Source organism: Ambystoma mexicanum, chromosome 11 (genome assembly GCF_040938575.1).
Source record: "Ambystoma mexicanum isolate Mex_15411 chromosome 11, UKY_AmexF1_1, whole genome shotgun sequence".
NCBI lineage: Eukaryota > Metazoa > Chordata > Amphibia > Caudata > Ambystomatidae > Ambystoma > Ambystoma mexicanum.
Genome location: NC_090934.1, coordinates 1,176,195,017 through 1,176,221,738, shown reverse-complemented (window position 1 = coordinate 1,176,221,738; position 26,722 = coordinate 1,176,195,017). Strand labels below are relative to the sequence as shown.

The window sequence follows — 26,722 nt, the reverse complement described above, 5'->3', positions numbered from 1 at the left end:
ACTGCAGCCGAGTCTGCAGTAGTCAGTTCCTTTCCTTGGAATATTTTAATGGGTTCAATTATAAGAGAGATTGTATGGCAAGACCACAGTTAAGTTATTATGCATCAGTTTTCTTGCCTAACTCTCAGCAGCAATGAGAAAAACCATGAACAAGCTACATTTCCCAAAAAACCATAGGGATAAAGTATTGTCAAACTTTAAGACCCATATAACACTGACTGTTTAACTCTGCGTATATAGTCCATGGCTGTGCATCCTTTCTGAAATCCCTTCTATGACCTTGCTGCTCTTTCAGCAGATGAGCATCCCTCTTCTTGTTCTTTTTATTGTTCAAAATTATTGTTGGTTTTACCGACACCACCATGATATATGATATGATACGACAGGTTATTTATAACACGCTTAATACCCAGAGGTGTCTAAGCGCAGACCTGGGGATCGAACCTGTGTTGCTCTGTGTCCTCTTGCTTCCAAGGCGAGTGTGTTGCCACTGAGCTATCCTCCCGGGATAGCTCAGATCCCGGGAGGATAACCTCAGTCTATGCAGGACCATTATCTAGTGCAGTTGAACCTCTCAAAGAGCCACATACTTATACCAATAGTATGAAGGTAATAAAAGCTCAGAAACAAAGAGGGTAATTTCATGAAAGATGATCCTATTAAATAGAAAACAAATGCATAGGGATAAAATGACTTGCTCTCTTAAGTCTCTTTAGTAGGCTAGACATCTCTTTACACATATTCCCCATTCAGTTGAATTATGAAGACGATTTGCATACAGGGTGTAGAGGGTCAAATTAAATACAAGTGCACCCGTGACATAGACAAATCAATACCAGAATCCAGTGTGGGGGCACAGTGCTCTGGAGGTCTTGTAAGAAAAAAGCATACCTTGTTTTTGCTGAAAATGTTCTTTTTCTTGAAGGAAAATAAGATCACATCTCTGTAATCGGATGGGTGTTTAACATGTAGGTCTTCTGCTCGATACTGGAGAACACGTGTAGTCTTATTAATAATCCAATAGGGACTGAAGACAGATAAGATCATACGACTGCCAACTTGCCTGACATGCACAGACACATCTACTGTCATCATATCTGTGGAGGTAGATGTAAAGCACACAAGGAAAAATTCAGGAAGTCCCTCAGTGACACGAATATGTCCATTCCAGTTTTTTCCCTGATATTTGACCAAGACCAGTTCCATAATCTCTTTATTGATTCTTGAATGGTAAACGTCTGCAGCACTCCCTTCAGCTAGTTCCTGAGCTTCTGCTGTTCCCTACATTGCATAAAAAACATGTCAGTATGTTTGCATCTGTATTAGATCATTACAAGCATCACACACTATGGATACACTAAAACCATTACAAATCAATCATATTTAATGCCCACTGCATAGATTCTAAGCATCTGGAATCCTTCATAGTCATTGGGCCTATGCTACCTAAAAGTGATTTCCAGAATCCAATTCCACATCCATTGATCCAACTAGTCTCACAACACAACTGACAAAGTGATCATCGTAACAATTTAAATGAGCATCTGGGGTGGGGTGGGGTGCGGCCGATCAACTCACTTGGATTGTGGCCTGACCCCGGCAATAATTGCCTGCATTTTAAGCAAGAGGACGGCTGCTCCACCTCCATCATTTAACCACCAGTGCTGAGATACCAGGAGAGACAACTGTCAGGTAGGAAGAGGGGGGGGCATGTGAAAGGGCTATAGATCTTGTGCACAGTGCTGTGAGCCCTAAGTGGGAATATGGGGCAGTGCTAGTAGGTGCAAGGCTGCTGCTCATGTATGGGGGTCCAGGTATGTGGTTAAGTGGCAATAGTAGTTTTAAAGGTGAGGAAGTTGCCTGTCCATATAACATCTAGGTTCAACAGTGAAATAGCAGTAACCTGCTAAAGAAAATTAGGCGTTTTAACAAAATGTGTTGAATATGGAAAACCCCAAACTTCACTGTAATTTTTAAAACACATCCAGCCTCAAAGCAATCCAGAATGCATAATTATTTTAAGGGAAAAGCAGCAATCAATTGTGCTTGCAAAACAACTGCCTGTATGCCAGACAGGCTAACCAGAAGTTGCATTCTAATCACTGTGTGTCTGGGAACATGACACACATCTGTTCTGGCTATGGCCTAGCAAGAACAGGACTTGTAAGTAAAACCAGGAGACAGCAAATTTGAAACATTTTGTTTATGGCTCTCCTTTTGTCTACCTCGGCCGCAGATCCCATGTGTCACTTTCCCTATCCTCCACATCTCCTCCACCATTCCTCTCACTCCCGTTTGTTACAGTGTCCTGTCAAGGACACAACATCTTCCCCCTACTTTTCTGTCCATGTCTATATTTATTCCACCCACTGACTATCTCATTTGCCTGACGTCACCAATCCCTTCTCAGTCTCTCTCCTAGCATCCTCTGACCTCTTGAAACGCCTAAACTTTGATGCATTCCTTTTTGTTTCTTTATTCTCTAATGAAGCAGTAATCATGGATCCTTTCCAAGCTATTGTTGCGACAGGTTCACACAGGAATCCATCTTGATTGTTTGTTTGTGCTGGGGATGAAGTGGTTATACTTCATCCCCAATATTGAAATCTCTTACAGATAGATGCATGTCTGTGTTGGCCTATATACTCTTGAGCTGCAACTTCACGTGCTTTTATCTTTCTTTCTGATTTAATCATCCTCGTCCAAGAAGTAATGTTTGGCAAATGTTTGCAGCGAGGCACATGTGGCCGATTGATGAATATACACAACAGGGACCCCAGTCTGCAGGGCAGAGGTGGCAGTAAGACCTCTGGTTGAATGATCCCAAGACCCTCAGGCATATCCTTCCCATCCAGATTGCAGCATTCAAAGACGCAGAGGAGATCCACCTTGTCAGGGTCTGTTTATTCACAGCCCTGCTAGCATCAGCATACTTCAAAAAAAGCTGGACATCAATCCTTCCTGACGACCCTTGTCTGACAGCCATAGCAGCTGAGGCCCTGTGCGGAGTCCAGCCAATGCAATCAATCCTCTGTCTTGGGAGAGTGGGGAAGAGGAAAAAACACAGAAAGATGGCTTTTCTGAGAGAGATGAAACTCAGAGACAACCTTGGCGAGGAAGGACATTCTCAGTCTCAAGGTCACCTTCTTGGAAAACACAAAATAGGGAAATTTAATAGGTAAATGCATGGAGCTTACTCACCTGTCTTGTGGGAGTATGGCTACCAGAAAGATCACCTTAAAGCTGAGCAACCTTAGTGAGCATAAAAGAAGGTGCTAAAATAGAGAAACGTTGAAACCAAATTCAAATTCTATGCATTAACAACTGACGTTGTGGAAACTGCTTGCACAATCCTGCAAGAACTGCATGTCAGTGGAGATCGAGTAATAAAGGGAACAGCTCCCGGGACCACTTGAAGACAGAGATGGCAGCAAGGTACCTCTTCATAGTGCAAATTTGTAGGTTTGTCCAGCCAAAAAAAAGCAGGAAATCCACAACCAAGAAGAAACGGTTCAGACATCTTCCTGACAACAAGCCAAGAATGTACACTACCTGCAGGCATAAATAGAGTTGGTGAGGCCTCTGTGCTGAAAGAATCACATCCAGGACATTGTCTGAGAAATACCACTCCTTATATCTCAGCTGCCCATAACCAAGCATGAGTTCAGGCTTAGAAGGTTCGAATAAAAGACACGCCGTTATGACTGGGAGAGTAGGTCTACTTTCCTAGGAAGGCACCAGGCAGGGCAAATGGACATGTCTAGAAACTCTAGATACAATGCCCTCTGGGCCCAGTCATCCTGTACGCAAACAGCTGTTTTCACCTTAGAACTAGGTGAATGACAGAGACCAGAAAAAATGCATACAGGAGGATGAAGTCCGACTTGATTGCCAATGTGTCCTCCCCAAGTGCTCTGCCGCAGAAATTCCCTGGAGCATAACAACTTGCACTTCTTGTTCACACTGGAGACAAAAAGGTCCACTTGAGGAGTCAACCACAAGAAATGTCGTCCAGAACTTTGTGGCAGAATTTTCACTCGCAGGAAGCCAAAGGATGGCTGCTCAAGGCATCCGCTATGATGTTCTCTGTCATGGCTGGATGGGCAGAAGTCCGAGACATGCCGTTGTCCAGAGCCCAAAACCCCAGTTACACTGCTTCTCTGCACAGAGTAAATGATCGTATTCCACCTAGTTTGTTGAGGTAGTGCATGGCCATTGTGTTGTCCATTAAGACCAGAACACACTTAACCTGCAATGAGGGGAAAAAGAGTAACCAGGCCTGTCTGATCGTACGAAGCTTCAGCAAACTGACGTATTCTCGGGTCTCCGCAGGGGACCAAAGTCCACTCACCATCAGGTCCAAAATGTCAGCGCCCCAGCCATTCATCAAGAAGGCATCTGTGAACACTGTCAGTCGAAGCAAAGGTTGCCTGAGCAACAACCCACCCTTAGAAGGTTTTCCTTCGGGAACCAGCAGAGGAGTTCCTACAACATGTAGTCCAACACCCGCAAAATGTCAGACATGTTGTCCTGGAACTGAGATGAGTGACAGTGAAGTAGCCACAAAAGCAGTTGGGTCTATAGCACCAGCAGAATGCAGGCGGGTGTGAAACCCAGAAGGCAAAGAAAGGTTGAGGCTGGAATCATCTTCTGGGGTCGGAATACATGGACCATCTGGAAGATGTTTGCCACTCGATCCTTGGGAGGGAAGGCCCTGCTCAGGCAGTCCAAAACTGCAACCATAAATTGGAGGGACTGAGGTGGTGAAAACTATGACTTCTTGAAGTTGAGGGAGATGCCCACACTGTGTAACAGGATGGGCATGAGGTACAGATGTGCCAACACCTGGTCTGGGCAGCAAGCTCGGATGAGCCAGTTGTCCAGGTAGGGGGAAGACATGAATGCTCGCTCTCCTGATCCAAGACTCAAGCACTACCAGAAGTTCGGTGAAGACCCTTGGTGTTGAAGAAAAAGTGAACAGCAGGACCATCAATAGTTAATCCCACCACAGATCACTGATACTTCATGTGCTTGCGATGGATTGGCACATGGACTTGTACCTTGCGCAGGTACAAGTTTAAGAGCTTTGGATCCAAGTCCCTTCCTTCTTTGGAATCAGAAAGTACTGAGAACACCAACCCTTGCCTTGCTCTTATAATGGTACATCTCTAGGGAACCTTTTGCTAGAATCTGACTGCTCCTCTAACCGGAGAAGGTCCTCAGGTAAAGAGGGGTTGATTAGAGGATAGTCCGGAGGGTGTTGACCAAGGTTGACCAAGGAGGAGGCAATTACCCTGTGTCATGGCCAGCAAGGCCCAATTGTTGGATGTGGTGCAACGCCATATCTTGATAACCAGGGAGATCCTCCTCCCTACTAGGGTACAATATCCGATGTCCGATTCACAGGGGCTTCATCCCCGAGTTTGTGGAGGGCACTGCCAAGGCCGCAATGCCTACCATCTGAGCTCTGCGGCCTCTTGATTAGCTGGATGGATGGAGTGACTGCTGCTTGCATGAAAGCACCCGACCCATTACACGGTGAGTATAAGGGGAAAAGGGTCAACAACCCCTACCTTTTGCTCCAGAGGCCGAAGGCTGCAAGATAGCGAGGTCCAAGTGCTTCACAGTGGCCTTGAATGACAGAAACCTCTGAAGGGAGTCTTCAGGCTTGGTCCCAAAGAAGTGGTGCCATTCAAAGGGCATGTCTAGGATCTTCTCCTAAACATCTGGAGTGAACCCTGAGCTCCTGATCGAGGACTGTATCCTAATGAGTGTGCCTGTGGTCATTGCAGACTAAGATTTGGCGGGCCGTCAACCTGTATTAGGGCACTGAAGCCCTCACTTCTATTCCTGGTAAGAGATTCTCTGTCGAAAAAGAAAATGTGGCCATTGCCCAAGACACATTAACTGCCCTCAAGGCAAGGTCCCCTGAGGTGAACACTTTGCATTCCCAAGCATCCTGCTTCTTCCTTTTCCTGTCAGGGGCAAGAAGGGGTAGAAGGTCCTTTCAAGGCTGGCTCTCACAGCTTAAACTACAAATCTCTCCAGGGAGGAATGGTTGTTAACAAAAGGCATATCAGAGGGGGCTTGGTTGGGTTTCTTGGCCAAATCTCGACCCACAGTCTTGACAGAAACTGGCTTCTTACAGGCCTGGAAAACTGGATTCTACTGCCAGGATGAAGGACATCAAGGTCTCTCTTTGAGGGCCCTCATGCAGAGTGACAGTTAACTCAAACAGAACTTTAGGTCTGGTGGGTGCAGACATACCCAGCGTGTTTACCATCCTGGCATTCATCTTCGAGAAATAAGCATGTGGCTGCTGCAGAGTTGGTACTGGAAGGATGTCCATCTATGGAGAGGTGTCGAGCCCACTGGCTTCCTCCAAGTTGGAGGCCAGGTGCATTAGATCCTCACACCCACCATAAAATTTCTCCTGGGAAATTACTCACCTCCCTGGAGTAATCTAGTACTAGCCCAAATGGGATATAATTAGCCTCTTCGTCAAAGACTTCTGATACCTTTGACAAGAATGTGCCCTTAGAAAGCAAAGCAAATTCTAGTGAGGCTTCGGTACCGATGGTGCCAATGCTAGTTTGGCCGATGCCAGACGTTTGGCGCCTGAATGTGGAACAGCATGGCGCCAATCTGGATCAGAGACATTTAGGGCCAGAACACGGCCATAGATGTCAGATCGCGCAAGAGGTCCCTGCTGATTCCTTCAAGAGCGGTGGGCACTGTTAATGCCACCAGCACCGAAGCAGTCAGCGCTGGAGCCTTGGCAAAGATGTCATACATCTTTAGTCAAATGTTTTTCCATTCCGCTGGTGTGGAAGATTGGGTGGGAATCAGTACCGGTTCGTCAAATCCTTGAAGGAGTCCCTTCAGCATTGACTTCTCTTCTTCAAGATTGGTGCCTTGAAGAACCACTTGGGGAGGGAGAGCTCTTCCAGTGCTGCTGCTGCTGCTTCTGGTCTTCCTGGGTCGGAACTGGTGTTCCTCTCTCCTCTGTTCTGTGCCTGGTGACTTTGATGGAGTAATTTTGTCATCTCTGTGGCAAAAGGTAAAATGTTTGGGGGCATGAGGCCTCAATGCCTTTGGGTGCATGGATTTGCATGACCCGCAATCCTGTGGGTCATGTTCCTCCACTTGACAGTACAAACAGATCATGTGGGGTTGAAGACAGGCATCTGCCTCCCAGAATCTGTGCAGGGCTTGAAACCAGAGGCCTTACTGGCAATAGACATGACACTGTAGAAAAGGGAAGCTTATCAGTATTCCTGAAGCATACAAAATGCTCATAAAAAAGGAAATGAACTCATGGAGTACAGCCACTCTATTTAACATTGACTCTAGAGGTATGACCCACAGCAGGTGCATAGAGTAGTCGAGCTGAGCCATGCTTCGCCTCCAGGTGGTGAAAAGGTTTTAAAAGCCAGCTGGCACTAGAGATAGAATATCATAGATGAGGAATCTCTAGTAGGAAGGAATCCATTAGAAGGATTATAAGTGATCTTTCCTTGGGACTACACCAGAGAGGAGCCAGGAACCTCACAGTCTTCGGGTTGCAAGTTCAGTGACGCAGTCATGTAACAATGAGCAGCAGGAGCCCTTGGATTGAATAAAACCAGTCAGAGGATTTCTGGGTCATCTTCAAAAAAGAGACTCCTGATTCTTGGCCAGGCGATAAAGACATGCCAATGTCGGATGGCTTCCATGCCAATTCCTTTGGTTACAATGATTGTGTTTGGCACCCACACCAACATGGCAGCCGCACCGTACCGCGTTGTCCATCTCAACATGTCCGTCACTATGTGCCATGTGTGCAGGAAAGACACTGCTACCCGTAAGCATTGCCACACTGACGAGCGCTGCAAAAGCAGTGCGGCTCTGGTAAGCCTTGCGTCGCAACTTCTTTCCATTGCACTGACGCTTCCATGCCTTTCCCTTGTTCTCCCATTTTCCGCTCCTTGTCATTGCTTTCTGACTCCTTTGGTCATTGCTGCCTCGTTCCTTCTCCCTCCTGCTCCAGAGTTTGGCACTTCATGTTTTTCTCATGCTTGTTTGAACTTACCTCTATTTGCCTTGGAACACTCAAGAAATCCAGCCTTCCATCTTCCAGATCCAGTTCAAACATCTACTGTTTTTTTTACCCTTTACTGGGTTTTTCCCCTGCTCTGGGATCTGGCCTTAGGACAGACGCTACCTCTACCTTCAATTAACTAGATTAGTGACTCAGGTAAGGCGTGTATTTGATAGCCAGGAGCTTTACAATAAAATTGCCTTTTTGGGCATGTGAGGTGATCTACCTGGCCCCACTGGATCAGAAGGAAGGTAGTTGTGTTATCTGATCTTTCTTGGTCACTGGGTAGGCGGGGCTTCACTGTCAGATTCCTTGGAGGCCTTAAGATGCAGGTGCAGAGCTTCAATTCCCTTCCTCAAGCAGCAGGCCTTCTCGGTGTGCAGGTTTGGATTCCAGAAGCCATGCAAGGTGAGTGGGTAAGGGGTCTTCCCACATGGCATTCATGTTATTAGAAATTACATTGGATCTCATGCCTGAGCCTACCTGTTGAGGAAATGAAACTGAGTGAAGATACCCAGGAGAGCTGTATAGTCACTGCCCCAGGATACCTAGTGGCATGGTCAACAACCACTAAAATGAATCTGCAGCCTGTGGAAGTAGGACGTGGGTAAATGGGACCAACTATATAAACCCCCACCCTTTCAAAAATAACCCCTACCAGTGGAAATAGGAAAAGGCATTTACTAGTGTTGCATGACCTGAGGTAGCCTATATCTACTCCTGTCTTGGGCCAATAGAAGAGAAGGGTCAACCGTTCCTGGGTTTTCTTCACACCAAGCTGCCCAGCCAGAGGTACCTCATGGGCTAAACACACAAGGAAGGACCTGACAGCCTTGGGCACCACCAACCTCTCTATACTGGACGCCAGGATAATTTTCTACACTCACTGTAAAGGAGCCCATTCTCAAAATAACTAGCCTCCCGAGAGCTAACCCTTTGGATTGGAAAATGACCATTTACCCTAGGCCCTCATGGGGGAGAAATGTATTTAGACTTTGGCAGATGTCTTTAATTGCCCCCCCTAACCCCTCTCCTACTTGTAATCTAGTAATAAAGCAACAACTAGTGTACGTTCACCACTGACCACTCCCAGCTCTTACAGGTCATTTCCCAACAACACTGTAGTGGAGACACTGCCCTGCATACTCAATGGAATGGTGGCAGATTTATCTCCTATTTGGATAGTTGTTTGGGCAAAAGGGAACTTTCGAGGGAGCACTGCAGCTAGCCTAGAGGTTTACTATAGCACCTGTAGAAAGTCCTTTGGCTGGATCAGTGTTTTGTCCCCCACTGCCCTGCTTGCACTGAGTCTCTAAGAACAATGGTTTCCTGTCCATTGAAAGAAACACTCTGAAGGTACTTTATTGCATTTGGGGGGGTGTCATGTTGGACAGTATTAAAGTGATCCCAGAAGGATAAGGCTCAATTCCGAAGAGGTCCCACTGGGCTCACACTAAGCGTGTGTAAGGCAGGAAGGTAAGGCTTGTGGACTAGATCCCTTTTGGTGTGCCCTTATGTATAGCCTTATGTATAATCCCTCTGTAGCTGTGCCAGAATAACCATAATCTCTGCAGTTAAGTGGGAATTATGTTTTTTCAACCTCATGTTTGGCAGGTGTCCCACTAGTCCTATCACCTCTCTCCTGTTGGTTAGCCCCTCTACATAGTTGGCCGGCATGGGTGGAGGTTTGTCAGTGTTAGGTTTGGTGTGACCCTTCCCTTTGTGTAAATACTGTGGGGTACCCTTAGGTCTCCATATTATGTTCCTGTAGGGAAGTCGGTTCCCCTTTAGTCCAATTCCATCTTCATCTGGTGCAGCATCAGTGCATCTTTATCTGACAATGTAGAGGGAGTGGTGAGGGTAGCTAGAGAAGAGAAAGATTTGGAGATTTCTTCCTCCGTTGAAAACTGATCCTTAAATTGGATAATGGTTGCTACCAACTCAGAATTTGTGCCCACTGAGCTCCCTTTCCAGAGAGGAATATGACATGGAATCTGCATAGACTCCACCGCGTAATCGAAAGCACGAACCAGGAACAAAGGGAATGCGTGGTAGCGTTACTAGACGCGATCAAGGCATTTGATTCAGTAAATTGGTACTGGCTCCTGGGGGCTCTTGCCCACTTTGGGATAGGGGAGGGGTTCCTCCGCTAGATTCGGCTTCTTTACAATGACCCAAGAGCAAGGGTGAAAACAGGGAGACATATCTCGGAGGGGTGGAAGATTGGCAGGGGTACGAAGCAGGGATGACCACTTTCTCCGATGCTATATATACTGGCCCTGGAGCCATTTGCAGTTTTCCTCAGGGCAGAGTACGGGAACACCGGAATATAGATAGATGTGGTGGTACACTTGATTTCGATATATGCAGATGATATACTCCTATATGTTGGGAACCCAAGGGAAAACATGCCAGACCTGCTAGAAGCACTGGGGGCATTCGCCAGACTATCGTGAATCACGATAAACAAGAAGTCCTCGCTCTTCCCCCGGCAGGCTTGAGGGAGGCTGCCCCCGACCAGTTACCAAACCTGGGACTCACATGGACCCCAATCACCTTTCGCTATCTTGGAGTAGATATACACCACAGTACCATGGCAATGCACATGGCCAACACACAGGCGGCCCTGGCCAAAACGGAAAAAGCTATAATGTTTTGGAAGACACTCCCACTGAGGATGATAGGAAGGGCATCCCTATTGAAGATGACGGTCCTGCCCTGCCTACTGTATGACTTTACTAATATCCCATACAAAATCCACAGGCCCTTTTTAGACGGCTACACACACTGGCAAGAGAGTTCCTGTGGGTGGGGTGAGGAACAGGATAGCGCTAAACACACTACAAAGGGACTATGAATGGGGGGGTGGGATCAAGATACCAGACTTTGAACGCTACTATTTGGCGGCCCAGCTCCTATTCATTGTGAAATGGTTGGGAGAAGACACGACCATAGATGCACTGCTTTTTCAACCAGCAATACAACAGTACTACCTGAGGGAACTCCCATGGATGGACAGAGCCCTAGTCAAGCCACTCCCAACCATAGTTCAACTGGGTTTGACTCTGTGGAAGAGGGCGTGGAAGATACAAAGGGTGTGTGACCCCCCTACTCGAGACAGATCCCCCTTGCGGGGCTAGCTGATAGTCGCACAACGTCCATGACCATCTACCGCACGCAGTGGGAAGACAAAGGAGTGGCACAGATCGGAGACCTATGGAAAGATGGCCAGTGGGTAGATTTTCAGACCCTGATGGACGAGCAGGGCATACACAGCAGACAATTCCTATTGTACAATAGCATGATAGAGAGGATCAAGAAGCGATGGAGGACGTTGCCGGGAGAAGAAGATGGGATGGAGTGCTAGATGTAGATACGTGGTACGATGTAACGGAGGGAGGACACACGATATCCAGACTCTATGAACAGCTTTTGCGGGTTAATAACGAAAGGGCGCTACAAACAAGAGCTAGATGGGAACAGGAGCTCCACAAGACCTTTACGGATGAGGAGTGGAATAGGACACTTCAATACGCTAAAAAAAAGTCTCCAGAAACGCGAGATTCAAGCAAATGCAACTGTACCTCAGGCATAGGGCGTACCTCACACCCAAGAGAATGTCGCACATGAGACACAATCAAACCCGAAGCTGCCCACGGTTCGCAGCAGAACAGGCGGATATGATGCATATGTTCTGGTCCTGCACGGTGATACTTAATTTTTGGGACACAGTGAAAATGAAGGCGGAGGCAGGAGGGATCCAAATGCAAGCATGGTCGCCGGAATCCTACCTCTTGGGGCTGTTCCCGAGAGGCGTCAAACAACGGACACAAAATGAAAGATCTAATGTGTATTCTAGCGAAGCGCCGAATAGCAATAGCATGGAACACGAGCACAGGGCCATCAGCAGAAATGTGGTGGGCAGACCTGAAAAAATAGACAATAGCGGAAACATCAGTGAAGACCAGAGCAACGCAGAAGGCAGTGGGAGAGGGTGGGGCCAGACTACTTGCATGGAACTCTCTTGTACTGGATCTATTTAATAACATGGAAGGGCAAGACACGACAGGCACTAGTGAGCTGGCTGAGGACTGAACCCGCTGAAGACAACGTGAACAACAGAACTCGGAGGGGGCTGTGGACATGCAGCAAGGGGTTTGATGTGAGAACCAGTGTCGAACAGTACTGAACGTGATGGACAGACAAGAAGAGAGCCTAGCCGAGGCGCCAAGGAGATAGAGGATCGAGTGCGGATGCCAACACAATGTGCCAGTTGCAGTGTGATATTTGTGTTGTTGTTTTGTTTGTGTGTTTAGTGTTGAAATAAATAAAGAGTTTAAAAAAAAAACTATAACCACTGCTAGCTAACCAAAAAGGCAGTAATGTGCATTACTCATAAACTTCGTTGGATAGCAGGTAGGGTGCCAATTAGAATAATGGTCATTATTATATGGTTATCATTATATGTATGGCCATGTGGGAGAATCCTTTCACGCTAAAAAGAAAAAGGAACAAAATTAATATCTTAGTGAAAAACACTTAACAAATACAGTGTTACTTGAAACCCAACATGTTTCGTTCTTCAATTATTCTCACTCAATACACAAGTTCTTCTTCAGGGGACCAACAATAACGAACACTAGTACACACTATCTTCAGATTTTCAGAAGTTAAGATCTCTATTCAAGCGCTTTCGTCCAAATGCTGGAACAGAAAACACAGATAAGCAGCTATAATTAATACTGCTAACATTGCACAGCCAAAAACCATGGGTAAAGACAATAATCCATGGCTGGCACACCGTAAAAGTTCTTCTTAATAGACGTTCAACAGTTCAGTGGGGGTGTCTTCTGAGTAGAGCCAGATCTGTAGGGACAACACAAAAGGAGTGGGTGAGTGAAACGAACCATGTTCAAATAACTATTCTTTCTCAACATCAATTACCATCAGACCCAGCAATTTATAGAGTCTGGAGTCGCGCCGATGTACTCATCTATGTTCCATCTCAACTCAAAGTAGCTAAAAAACAAGAGGCCTAAATGTCCCCATCTCTCCTATATAAATCTTTCATCATTTCAACTATTGTAAAATCTTCAAAGTATACCATGTCTACGATTTCATTAAACTCTTCGGTCCTCAACGTCCAAGACATGCAACAGATTTACGAGCAACCGCCCAAACTCAGAAGCACCTCGGAACCTTAAACTGTAATCCAATGTGGAAAGATATTTGTCAAAAGCAACAGTCTTGAATCAAAGTGCACGTTTCTTAAAATTAAAAAGGAATTTGGATCCACGTTCTCAGTAATCGTCCATTAAAGCATAAGAATAGCGACAACTATTGCCTTTCATTCTTTAGTCGCCATTGTGAAAAGATGAAATACTGAATTAGTATCAGACGGTTGTAAACCCCAACACTCGGTATACAGCAATCAAGTAGGTAATTTACGCATTGCGCTGGTTAAACACAGAGTGCAACTGAAAGATAAATAACAGCAAATGCACAGTGTTAGCATCTGTTTCATGACACAGATTAAAGTCCTACGTATATGTACAGCACGCGGACAGATCCGCGTTCTACGATTCGTTTCAACAAAGTTGCTGCTATCCACTTACTTGGTCAAAATTACTTACAATCTCACGTTACTGCACGTCTCGTTGCTCGACTCCAATCACCTGACATCCATTACGCGTCAAAGTTAAAACTGGTGTATTTGAAGGTAACCTGCACCTATTGCAGTCAAAGGTGTGTAAATAGTGGTCACCTGCTGTCCAATAAACGCATCAAACCACACCGGGGCTACCAATTAGCTACAAGGATAGTCATGCTACATAGCATAGACACAAGCGTTCCACTCAAATAGGAAGATAATTGACGCTATGCAACGATTGGAATTTTACAAACAATCAAACAACCATCATGTGTCCCGTGCTTGCAACAAACAGAAGAAAAGCGTCACCACTGAGCCAACACCAACAACTAACCTCCACACGTCCACTTCCGTGACCAGCAATGGGTAAGTGTTGTACACTAACTGGCACCATACATACTATGCTATTAGTCATAAACTGATATATTCATAAATTCTGCTAGTCGACCGGTTCATTAAGACCAGTAACGGACGAATTGCACAAAAAAAATCAGCCACTGTTCTTTGCTAAACAGTCTCTTAGACATCGGTTCTCCATTGTGCGTCGATGTCATTTGCTTTAATACTGTACACTTAAGTGTATCACTTCCGTGGTCCATTGTTAAAAAATGGTTCACAAGAGGAGCTGTAAGCACTTTATTTTTGATGCAACTCCTGTGTTCGGAAATTCCCAATTTTATTTTATGCTCGGTCATGCCAATTTAAATCTTTGGGCACGGGAACCAAATCACAAATGACATTGAGTTACAATTAGTGAACTCTTGTTGAATTCAATCCTAGATCCACTTCTGTGGTCTTGCTCGTAAACTTGCAATTAATACATAACCCAAATGGCGAATGCCCTGATATCCGTGGAATGTCCCACAATTCTGTGACGCTTTTCTGTGGTACAACCGCTTTGGAAATGTCATTTTTAGTCAACAGATCTTTCAAATTGGCTGCTCTTTTGAATAAACAAAGTAGTAATATTAGAGGACATTCTCTGCCCTGCAAAATATGCCAATTTCTATTGATAATCTTAGTGATCTGGTTGGACAACAGAGCAAAAGTGCTGACAAACACAATTCCAGCACTGTCAGAGGATTTCTCCTGATACTCGAGAGGTGCTTCGCGATTATTGTTAATAGATCTCTTCAAAGCTCATTTCACAATTGCTTTTGGATATTTTCTCCTCCTCAATTTTTTTTTTTCATGCTTGTTGGCAAAGACTTTTATTAGAAAAGAAAAGGAAAAACCTATCTTTTCCTGTTTATATGAGGGGTTGCCCTGCCTCAACAAAATACTATGGACTCTGTCAGGATCTTGTGTAAATAAAAATATCCACCATCCTGTGTCCAATCCTATTTTCGTCCCTTATGCTAAACTAACTAAGGAATAACTGGGTGTCTTCTTGATCCAAAGGGAGGCTTCTCATGTTCTGGATACAGGCTTATGATGTTCCATTCATTTTTTTTGATAAAACATTTTTTATTGTTTTATACCATAGTCACAACAACAACAAAAAGAAAAAAGAAAAACAGTTGAGGACCAGCATGTCCATTCATAAATTAACATTAAAACCTGTATCATCAATCACAAAAAGCATTTCCCATGACCATCTATGTATTTGTTCAGAGTCTCATCACCATTGTCCGTGGGTTCTAGGGCCCTCCCTCTTCCTACCTCCCCCAGATTTTGGAGGCTTTGGTAGGACAGCCTCTTGTGTTGCATATTCAACGCTCTATCATCGCACATGTGTCCATGTCCATTACCTATTACCCATTGTTCCAGCGTCGGGGACTCTGGAACTCCCCATTTATGTGCAATGCTACGCTTCATCAGACCCACTGCTGTGTTCAATAGCAGCCTTTCCCACTTATTAAGATCATTCTCATCTGGTACACCCAGGATTAGGACTCTTGGATCCAATGGTATAGTGCGAGTGAGTATTCTAGTAAGTTCATTGCAGCATGCGTTCCAGAAGGTACGAATCTGGGGACATGCCCATAGGATATGAAAGAAAGTTCCCTCTTCCTCCCCACACCGGAGACAGTTCGGATTCGATGCTCTCTTCCAGCCATGTAGCATCATTCTAGGGTAATCCACTCTATGCAAGATTTTTAGTTGCACCAGCCGGAGCCTAGAGGAGATGGCAACCTCCCGTGGGTGCATTAGTACCTGAATCCAGTCCTCTGGGTCTATTCTCCTACATCCCCTTCCCATTTAACTTTCAAGCTCGTCATTTCAGGAGTAGCGAAGGATGTGATGGCATTATATAAGATGGAAGTGCATTTGGTGGGGATGTATGGTGGTAGCATGTTACGTTCTATCGGTGTGTAGTCCGGGACAGTGGTATCTGCAGGTATATAGGTTTTCAGGGCATGGGTCATTTGTATGTAGTCGTACCGTTCGGTGCCCGGGAGTTGGAATTTTAATTGCATGTCTTCAAATGAGGTTAGTTTCCCTTCTTTAAGGATTTCTTCTACTCTCAGAATCCCGGGCCTCACCCAGAGGGGCCATTGCTCGAGTTTCTCGATTTCCATTAAGTTGCTGTTTTGTCATAAGGGTTGTGCCGTGGTTATTTTATTTTTCGATCCTACAAACACGTGTGCTTGTCTCCAAAAAGTAATAATGTGTGTTGCGGTTGTTGGCGGAGGTGGTCTCTGGGGAGCTTGATATAGTAAGTGTAATGGGTCCGTGTCGTGCATGGCGGCCACTTCGGCCCTTATGTGGGGTAGTTTACGGTCCCCGTGAAGCAGGTCGTTGACCACCGCAAGTTGTGAAGCCCAGTAATAAGTTTGGAGACGGGGCACCCCTATTCCGCCCTCCGAGATTGATCTTTGGAGCGTGTTCAGTGCTATGCGTGATTGGCCTCCTCCCCATATGAGTTCCCTAAGGAGGGTCTCTACCCAGTCAAATCCGGATTCTGGAATCTTGAGTGGGGCATTCTGCAAGACATAAAGGAATCTTGGAAGAGTCATCATCTTGAAGAGTGCAGCTCTACCCATGAATGGCAGAGGGAGAAGTTTCCAATGGTGAACATCGCTGACAAAGCGGTCCATGATCGGTTGGAAATCGTGCATTACATAGTTAGTGAGATCTGCTGTTATCCAGATTCCCAAATACCGGAAGCCGAGTTGCTCCACTCGGTACGGGCAGTACTGTGGGTTAACCAGCCCCCCACCCTTCACCGGAAAGAAGACAGATTACCCCCAATTGATTCCTAGTCCACTAAACCCACCATAACGGATGAGCATTTGTGTTACTATAGGACAAGTCCGGGCTGGATCCCCCCAGGTATATCAGGAGATCATCTGCATATAGGGAAGTTCGATCCTCGTGTCCCTCAGGCCATCTAAATCCCGTCCAGGCTGCGCTCTGGCGGAGCCAAACGGCGAGTGGCTCAAACGCAAGGGCGAAGAGGAGGGGAGAGAGGGGGCATCCCTGCCGCGTACCCCTGCCAAGAGAAAAGGACTGGGAGGGCCACCCGTTCACCCTGACCTCTGCCTGGATGTTCATGTAGAGTAGTTTTACCCATCCCAGAAAACCGCCCCCAAACCCCATGCGTCTCATGATTTCCCAAAGGCTGTCCCATCGGATCGAGTCGAAGGCCTTTTCGAAATCAATTGCCAAAAGGGCAAGTGGTGTGTCAATGATAGGAGCGCTTTCTAGTGCCAGGTGGAGCCGACGCAGATTCATTCGAGTTGACTTGTGTGGCATAAAGCCACATTGGTCCGGGTGGATCAGGGTGTCAGCAACCGATTGCAATCGGTTAGCTAAGAGCTTGGCTAGGACCTTGCCATCACCATTAATTATCGAGGTCGTCCTATAGGAGGCGCATCTCTCCAGGGGTTTGTCGGGTTTAGGGATAACTACGATGGTAGCCTTGCACAGGTCTGGTGGGAGGGTGCCCTGTTCACGGGCACCTAGCAGCATTTTATGGAGGGGTGGCCCCATATTGTTCCCACCTAGTTTTTGCCAGACTTCGGCCGGGAACCCGTTAGGGCCTGGTGTTTTCCCTGCCTGTAGTTGTGTTAGGGCTTCAACTATTTCGGCTTCAGAAAGGTCAGAGTCTAGTTCCGCTCTCTGTTGTGCTAACAGACAGAGATGGGAGTGTTATATCATCTAACAGGGTTGGGTCCAGTGACAAGGTTGGGGGTGATATAATACGGCGTAGAATTGAGCGATGGCTTCCGCTATCTCAGCGTCCGACTGGCACCTCTCACCCCGCGAGGTGATGATCTCCCGGACATAGCGTTGTCCCTCATCCCTCTTTTCCAGCCAAGCTAACATTTTGCCCGCTTTGTCCCCAAGCTCGTATATTCTCGCTCTGCAATCCCAATGGGCTTGTTTGGCGTTATCCAGCGCTAAGTTTTGGAGGTGCTCAGTGGCTCGTTTAAGGGACCCTTGAGTCTGAGGGGTTGGATCTAGAATGTGTTTATTCTCACACTGGGTCATCTCCCTTTCTGCTTCTATTATCTTTTGGAGTCTCTTCTTTTTGTTCGCTGTCCAGGAGATTATCTCTCCCCGCAGCACTGTTTTATAGGCCTCCCATATTGTTACCGGGTTGTTTACCGCCTTTTCGTTGATCTCAAAATATTCGGTGGATACTTCAGTAAAGCGGTCAACCAGTTTGGGGAACCCGAGATACTAATTGTTCAATCTCCACATTCTAGGGGGGGGGTTATGCCATGCATCCGCAATTCCACTAACAGAGGCGAATGGTCCGAGATTCCACGGGGAAGCAAGTCTGCGGACATTACCCTGTGCAGGTCTTTGTTCGGGAGGAAGAGGTAATCCCACCTGGAGAGGGAGCCGTGGACTCCCGAGTGGAACGAGTATCCCCTAGTTCCCGGGTGTACTTCCCGCCACACGTCGCAAAGACCTAAGGAGGATACAAAATTAAACAGCTTTTGTGGGGGTATTCGGGTTACGTTGTCCGAGATTGGTACGAGCCATTTCATTGCACATGACATCGTTGAAGTCTCCACCCAGAATTCACCTATCGGGTTGATGTTTGCCCATGAGGGTGGTCAGTTCGTCTAATAGCTCCTGCCCCAGTCCGGGTGGGGAGTATACCGAGACAATGGCCAGTTTCTCACCCCAAAGCATTAACACATAGCGACCCCAAGGGTCTTGTTCTATGATCTGTGAGGCAAATGGGATGCCTTTATGTATGAGAATGAGGGTGCCCCTGGATCCCATTGTGTACCCCGCATGGAAAGCGGCCCTGTAATTGGTTCTCTGGAAGAGAGTACAGTATGATCCCGCCAGATGTGTTTCAGTTAGCAGGGCCACGTCAGGGGAGTGTCTGCTCAGCAATTGCTTAACCAGGCGTCTCTAGATCCCGGAGCCCATCCCATTTACGTTCCAGGTGAACAATTTGAGAGACTTGGGGCGTTCAGTCAGTAACGACTGGGATTGTGCTTGTGCCATCTAGAGCACATATATCGAGGGTTCGCCGGATGTCTTGCGGGGTTAGGGCCCCCGTGTATGGTGATGTGATGTAGCTCGTGCATAGGGTTGTGATTGGATTGCTGTCTGAACATGCTATTTGTCTCGCGAGGATAGCTCAGTGGCAACATGCTTGTCTTGGAAACAAGACGACATGGAGCAACACGGGTTCGATCCCCGAGTCCGCGCTGAGAAACCTCTGGGTATTAAGCACGTTATAAATAACTTATCATATCATATCATAGCCCCAACTAACAAAGAACCATAGAAACCCATGGAACATACATGGATGCGGTGGTCCTGAATCAACAAAAAACACCTCCAAACTCACCCTTCCCTACCCCTCCCTACACTCCACCCCAACACGAAGTACCTGTCGCCCAAACATTGCTGACACTCAAAAGGAGCAGGGTGTCAACTTAACAATCCCTTATTGAACCAAACAAGAAAGGTTGGAGGGGCGGGGGGTTACCAGACACGAGGGTAGCAGACCACTGCTTTGCCACATTGTGAGTGTATGTAACGCCTCATGCGAGCTACTGGGATGTTCTGTGAGACAGTTAGTAGATCAGTTTCGTACTTGCTGGTAGGTCCTGGGCCTCCAGCGGGGATCAGGGTGGGGGTCAGTCCCCTATGTTCTCCGGTCTATCTGGTATTGGCGGTTGATTCAGGACCTGGCGTTGGTCTGCTGGTAGTCTGGGGTTTCCCTCCCCTGCAGCACAGACGTCATTTCACACAGAACCCGTCCTGATGATGGCCATATGAATGATGAGGCTCATCTAGCTCAACTCCAAATGGCCGAAACACCTGGTGTAGACGCACTATTTCCCTGAAACTACAGCACATATATTGCTGTCCACACATGCAGATTTCTCTTTTGTGTCCTTGCAAATGTTTTATGTTGTTTTAAGAACCTTGTTTTGTAACTTCACACCATTGAATTGTGCATTTTTGACAAACCCCCACACAGATTGGGTTTGTTATACACACACTGTCTTTATTTTTGCCTGAAAAACGCCTTGATACAGGGTGTTGAAAACATATTCTTGTTTGTTCTGTTGTGGTCCAAGAAACCATTTTGATGTCTGTTTCTCCCTGGAATTGTGCTTTTATGTATACCACTCACACACTTCCAATATATAAAATAATTGTGTCTGAGAGAGTATTGTCTCATTGAAAAAACGGAAGAGTTTACACAAAAAATTGTGGGATTTCGTGTGTATGAGCAATAGTGTTCTTGAACCTATTCACTTGTGTGCTTTGTTCTTCAGTCTGCCCCGGTTACCCCGAGATGCTGACCAGTCCCCTTCTATATGCTGCTCTGCCCAGCGCCATGCCTCATTAGCGTTGTTAAAGTGGACTGTTATACCTTCATGGTAGATTTTGAGCTGGGCAGGGAAGAGCAGGCCATATTTGACTCCCAATGCCTGAAGTTGTCTTTTGAGCTTTTCAAAGGCTTGTCTCGCTTTCTGTACTTCCCTCGTGTAATCGGGGAAGAAGGCTATCTTGGACCCGTTAAAGGTGATTGTGCCTTTGGTTCGTGCCTGCTGTAGGAGTGCGTCTCGATCCCTATAGTTTAACAGCTTTGCTATCACAGTTGGTGGGGGGGGGGGGGGGGGCGCCAGGCACTGGTCTACCTGTGGGCATGCGGTGTGCTCTTTCTATAGAGAAACATTTTGAAAAGGATTCCGGGTCAAACAGATCTGTTAGCCACTGCTCCAGGAAGAGTTCCATGCATGGCCCTTCTGTTTTCTCGGGAATGCCGAGTATAGGAACCCTGTTACTCCTGGATCTCCCTTCTCTCTCCTCCCTCCTTGACTCTGGCCTCTAGAGTCTTGAGCTTGGCTGTGACTCCCTGGAGTTGTTGTTGTACGTTGTGTAGCCCAATCTTCTGTTCCATTGATGAGCGGGAGTCCGCTATGGCAGCCATGACGTCTTTTAGATAAAGCATGTGTCCAGGCTCTGTGTCTTCAGTGAGCAGCGGCTGGGGTTCGGGGGCCTGCGATGGGGGTATGGTGTATTGGTCAATTCTGTTTTGCATGATAGGTTTCTTGGCTTTTTCCTTCCCCATGCTTGCTGCCAGGCCCTGCAGGTGTAGTTCTGTTGTGAAATTCCCTGCCTTAATGCTTAATGATCGGGAGGCGTGCTGTGTGCAGCCCGATCTCCACTTAATAGCCGAGTGTCCCACTAGTGGAGTTTCAGCATTTGTGAGGGGGGGTATGGTTCTGCCCCCACAATGCCACACTTCTGTTTGCTGCTGTAATGCCCGGCTCACCCCCACTGCTCTCGGTGGCTGGGAGCGTAAGTTGGTGTCACAGGAGGTTGGTGTCCCTTCCGTGGGCTGTGTGCCCTGTTGTGCAGGTATGCCAGGTTCTATCGATGTACCGTTTATTTAGCCTGGGCCGCAGTCTCCAAGTCGCGGCCCATTGCGTGGGACTGTGGCCTCAGTTTTCTTCAGTGCGCTTGCAAGGGGATGGTCTTTCCCCACGCTACATTTGTGGGTCTCAACAGGCCTGTCCGCTCTCTTCCGTATGCAGCGGTTGGGGTGCCCCTGTCTGGCGGCCTTGGAGTTCGTTTAGCTGGTTGGGGGGGGGGTGCACAGCGAGCCCCTGGGCCTCTTACCCAGTGCAGTATGCGCCGGGGCAGCAGAGTCCGAGGCAGCACGAGGGTCCCCCTAGGCCCGGAGAGCAGAGGGGCTGGGGCACAGCGCGGGGACCCCCGACATGGACACTCACCGGTGCGGCGGTATCTGCTGCTACTGTGTTGCTCCTCCCTCTCTCCGCTCGATGCTCCGGTTGATCCCCTCTCGCTTCTGTGTGCCCGGATGGGCGGTTCGGCACCGCTGGACAAGGGTCTCCTGGTCCTCCGCCTCCGCTCCTTCATTGGGGCATCACACACACCCCAGAGCGCAATCGCTCAGCTTCTTGGTCGGGACCACGGGCAGACGCTCACTGCCTCCGTTTTGGCACTAGGAGATTTCTGCAACGCCCCAGCGCCACAGCCCCCCGCTGCAGCAGGCAGCAGGCAGGTGGGCCGGCGGTCCAGTCACCTCAGCAGCGCCGTCCCCGTCTCCGCTCATGGCGCGCTCAGTGCTCCGGCGGCCATCTTTGTTGCTTGGAGGTTGGTGCCTGCTCCAAACTTCACAAGCCTCCAGCTCCTCCAACCCGGCGCGTTTTTCGGTCAGCTCGAGTACCTTTGTGCCCCAAGGTGCCATCTTTGGTGTGTTTTGGGGGTCGGCAGGTATGAAAATACAGGCATTGTAGACAGGATTTTATCCATGGTCGCAGAAGCCTAGGAGGCTCACGTCCTTCTCAACTTGCAGTTGGCCACGCCCCCCATCCTCAATTTTTGACTCAGAGTCTTTGTCTCTGAGCGAAAGGTTGTATTCAACGTACTATTTCTTTTTAGTCATAAAAACAGCCCAAAGGGCAAGTTTTCTCTAGTATGCCGGGGATGGTAACTATCAAAAGAGAGGAGAGAATTCCGATTCGTTGGCTTGTGAAAAGGTCTTACCTGGAAAACATTACAGATTTTGTCAACCCATATCGTGATATCAAAGAAATTCACCTCAATGTTACTCTGTGTTGAAGTAAATTTCAAGTACTGGTTCGGTTGGTTGATCCAGCCCATGAACTCTTGTAAAGATACCATCGAACCATCCCAGATCACCAATATTTCATCAATAAAGCACATCCATAACCCAATTTGAGAAAAAAAAGGATTGGAGGCACTATAAATTGTTTGGAGTTCAAAAGATTGGCAGCCGAGGGCGCTTCATGGCCGTTCCATGAATCTGGTGGTACAATTTCCCATTAAAACTGAAATAATTTTCAGTGAGCGCCAATTCGGCGCACTACAAAACAAAACTGTTAGGAGTGGTGCCATCTAATCTTTTAGAAAGTAACACCTCATCTAGTACACTCAGTGTCTCTCTTTGCGGTATTCAAGTATATAAAGACACAATATCTAAATTAATCAACAATTGTTTGGTATGATCGAACTGCATATCTTTGACCATGTTGATTGTTTCAGTCGAATCATGTACATACGAGAACATAGTAGGGACGAACAGTTTTAAGTACTGGTCAGCAAACCTGGATAGTGGCTCAAGTAATGACCCTGTGCCAGACACAATAGGGCAGCTCGGGGAGGTGTGGGGGTTAATCAAAGTCCTGTGGATTTTCGGGAGGATGTAAAATTTAGTTACTGTTGGTTTATGCACTAACAAGAAATCATGTTCTTGTTGGCAGATCCACCCTCTTGATATTGCTTTGTTGACCTTGTCCTGGATCAGGGAAAAGAGTTTTTGGGTCGGTTCCTCTGAGATATGCTTATCATCTAGCTGACAATCACATTCAGTGATATAAGCCTGTCTATTCAGCATGACTACTGCCCCACCCTTATCAGCCTTGCACAAAAATCACATCCTGGTTATTAGCTAAGCTTTTCATCGCACCACGTCCTAGATTACTGAGATTCTGAAAAGAACATGTAGAAGTTTTTTGTTCTAGTTGATGTAAGTCCTGCCACACCCTTTTTGCAAACACTACAGCTTCTGGAGAGTAACTCGAAGTCGGGGGGCAAAACGAAGATCGGTTACGCTCTCTCATGTGAGAATTGTAAGAAGTCTTTCCTCATTCTAGTAATTCAGTCTTTGGTGCAAAATTCTTTAAATTCTGTTATCTCTTTTTTTTTCTTTTATTGCGACTTAGTTTTGAAAAAGGAAACAAACTTTTTTATCACACAGCTTACACAGCTTACACCAGTTACACATTTTTTTTTTCGTAGTTTTGCTTCGACTTCTAATAAAATTGTGATTCGGTTCCATCTAGCATGATTTTGTCCATAAAGTTTATGACACCACATGTCAGTTGCTGGTTTACACCAGAGATCAAATAACTCCACCATTCCTCCATGTTGTCATTCTTGGGCGCATATTGACCAATGTGTAACGTGCGTTGGGCAGCAATTGCTGAGCAGCTAATCACCAGATGTTTTACAGACTCTACCGCGTGATTGCAGAAGCGGCACAGATTATCTGTTGTGTTACTATCATGCTTCAGGGTCAATATCTCTTTGGTTTTTATAGAGGTTCAATCGCAGTCTGATAAACTGATCGCGATGGTAATGAGAGGGAAATTTACACAGGTATTTTGGAAGGACACCGATTTCGTGGAGTGATAGGCCGAAATCACATCCTGTCTTCAATTTTGTACGTTTCTCTTCATTAACAATCCAGTTCCATCTACGAAACCGTTCCTTTGCAATTTGCGGCATGTGTAACACTTGTTCAAAATGTATCGCTGCCTCCTTTAGTATCTCTAGTATCTTTTCTCCCCATATTCTAAGAAAATCGTGCAAGATGTACATTGGTTTCATTTTAGAATTTCATATGGTTTCGCTGGGGACACAAGTTGCATTTTGCGCAGGATCATTATGGATTTCCATAGAACAATGTCGTATAGTGATTCAATGCTTAACTCGTGGAGGATGGCGATTATTGATATGTTTTGTGGGAGCTTTAACACTTTTCGCCAAAACCTTGCTTCAAGTGGGTCCCAGAATTGTGCATTGATGTTCCAACCTGCTTCGCTGCCAAATGTTATTGCAGGGACCACTTTTTGCAGGTAGAATATCAATACAGGAGACAGTGTATATTTCCCAAATATAGCATGGAGCTTAGCTCCTTGTAGGGCAAACATCTGCATTCTTGACAGCCGGTCTTGCTTCCAGCTCCATTCCCATATTGAGATATTAAAGATTACTCCTAAGTAGCGTATTCTGTCAGTTTGTTGCAATGATTCATTATTCACCTTCCAGGTAAACTTCTTGGTAAGTAGTAGTCCTTTTTGACCAACAGATATTATCTTTGATTTGCGTAAATTTATTTCCAAGTTGTTTTCCAACAGATAGCATTGTAGCGCTGTCAGTAGTCTTTGTAAACCTATTTGGGTTTGGTCTAAAAGCACAATATCATCGGCATAGTCCATCCAGCTAATTTGCTCTCCATTGATTTTTGGAAGGAAGGCCCTGGGTTGCATTAAGGCCTTTCGTAGATCAGAGATGAAGAGTTTAAACAGGAGAGCAGCAAGTGGGCATCCCCGTTTCACTCCCCTTTCAGTTTGTATTTCATCAGTTAGATCTCCTTGGTTGTTTAGCTTTACTCTTATCGAGGTGTTTGAGTATAAGGCTATTATCGGCTGCAGTATGTTTTCAGGACATCCCCAGGTCTTCAGTTAAGTCCATAAAGTCTCCCTATTAATACAATCAAAGGCCTGTTTTAGGTCGATGAATGCAAGAAATAGCTGTTTGTTGTTTTTCAGAGCTTCTAGCTTGGCTTTGTTAAGTAGCCTCAGGTTTAACTCGACTCCTACTCCTTTGGTGAATCCAGTTTGCCGGGTGTCTCTCACTGCTCCGTCTTCGGCCCATTTTGCCAGTTTTTCTTGCAAAAAAGTTACAAACACTTTCCCCATGGTATCAAGTAGGGCGATCGGACGATAGTTTGCGGGATCATCTCGATCGCCCTTTTTGAATATTGGTACTATCACCGATTTTCGCCACGAGTATGGAAGTTCGTCTTCGCAATCTGATCAAACAGTGACTTAATAAAATAGCCCCATTGCAATTTATTTTGTTTCAGTGACATGTTGGAGATGCCATCAGGGCCTGGAGCTCTTGAATTTTTTAATTTTTGAATGGCCTTCTCTATAGAGTCTTGTGATTCTGACACGGACCAAATTGAAGTGGTCTGATAGTAAGGTGCCAGTTCACTTGGTGCTTTTGATGCAAAGACAGTCGAGAAATGTTTGATCCAGTTTGCTGCCGATACTCCATTTGACATGGAAAATGTTTGCTTTAGAGGCCCAGTATTTATTATTTCCCATCTATTTCTACTGTCCTTCAGCACTATCAGTCCCAACATTTTTTCGGCTTGATCTTGGTCCCTAATTATGTTGAAGGATTCGCTCCAGTTTCGGTAACGCTGGCAACGCTTCCGTGCCAATTCTCTACGATTCTTAATTTTGGATTTTTTTTAAGATTCGGAGATCACAAGCTAGTTCTTTTTTGGCTTCTGTGACAGTAATACTGTTAGAGTGTTTTGCTGCCAGTATCTCTGTTTTATTGCCAGTGGTTCTGATTTTAAATTGATGTAATAAGGGTTCATGATTCACTCCGAAGCTGTTTTTCTTGCTGCTGACCATTTTAGATGTCAAGTTTGTGATTTGGTTTGCATTTATTCGGAGTCTGTTATTTCCATTGTTAATGGCCAATGTAGGGTTGTATCTTGGAAGATTGTTTCCATTTGGCCCCCACCAAGATAACAGTAATGGATCGTGGTCACTTTTGGTTGTTTTTACTGTTGTTAGTTTGGTGATTTTGCTTAACAAATTTCTCGAGGACCAAATGTAATCGAGTGCCTTAGTGAAAGAGCCGCAGCGCCATGTTTTTGCAGCCGGGATGTCCCCTCTGGTGCAGCCATTCAGCATTTCGCAATGTCGCAAGGCCATCTCATCTGACCATCGTTGTCCACGGTTTATCTGATTTTCTGACTGATGATA

General features: G+C 46.3%; 1 protein-coding gene across 4 annotated transcripts in view; it reads right to left on the bottom strand.

Moving 5' to 3' along the window:
- The window catches only part of VPS13C (vacuolar protein sorting 13 homolog C), a 5,236,720-nt gene that overhangs the window by 1,703,408 nt on the left and 3,506,590 nt on the right, over positions 1 to 26,722 (bottom strand). For all 4 annotated transcript variants that reach the window (XM_069624493.1, XM_069624490.1, XM_069624491.1 and 1 more), the window contains one exon: positions 892 to 1,281. In XM_069624493.1, coding sequence (XP_069480594.1) covers positions 892 to 1,281 — 390 coding nt within the window. The remainder of the gene's footprint in view (positions 1 to 891; positions 1,282 to 26,722) is intronic.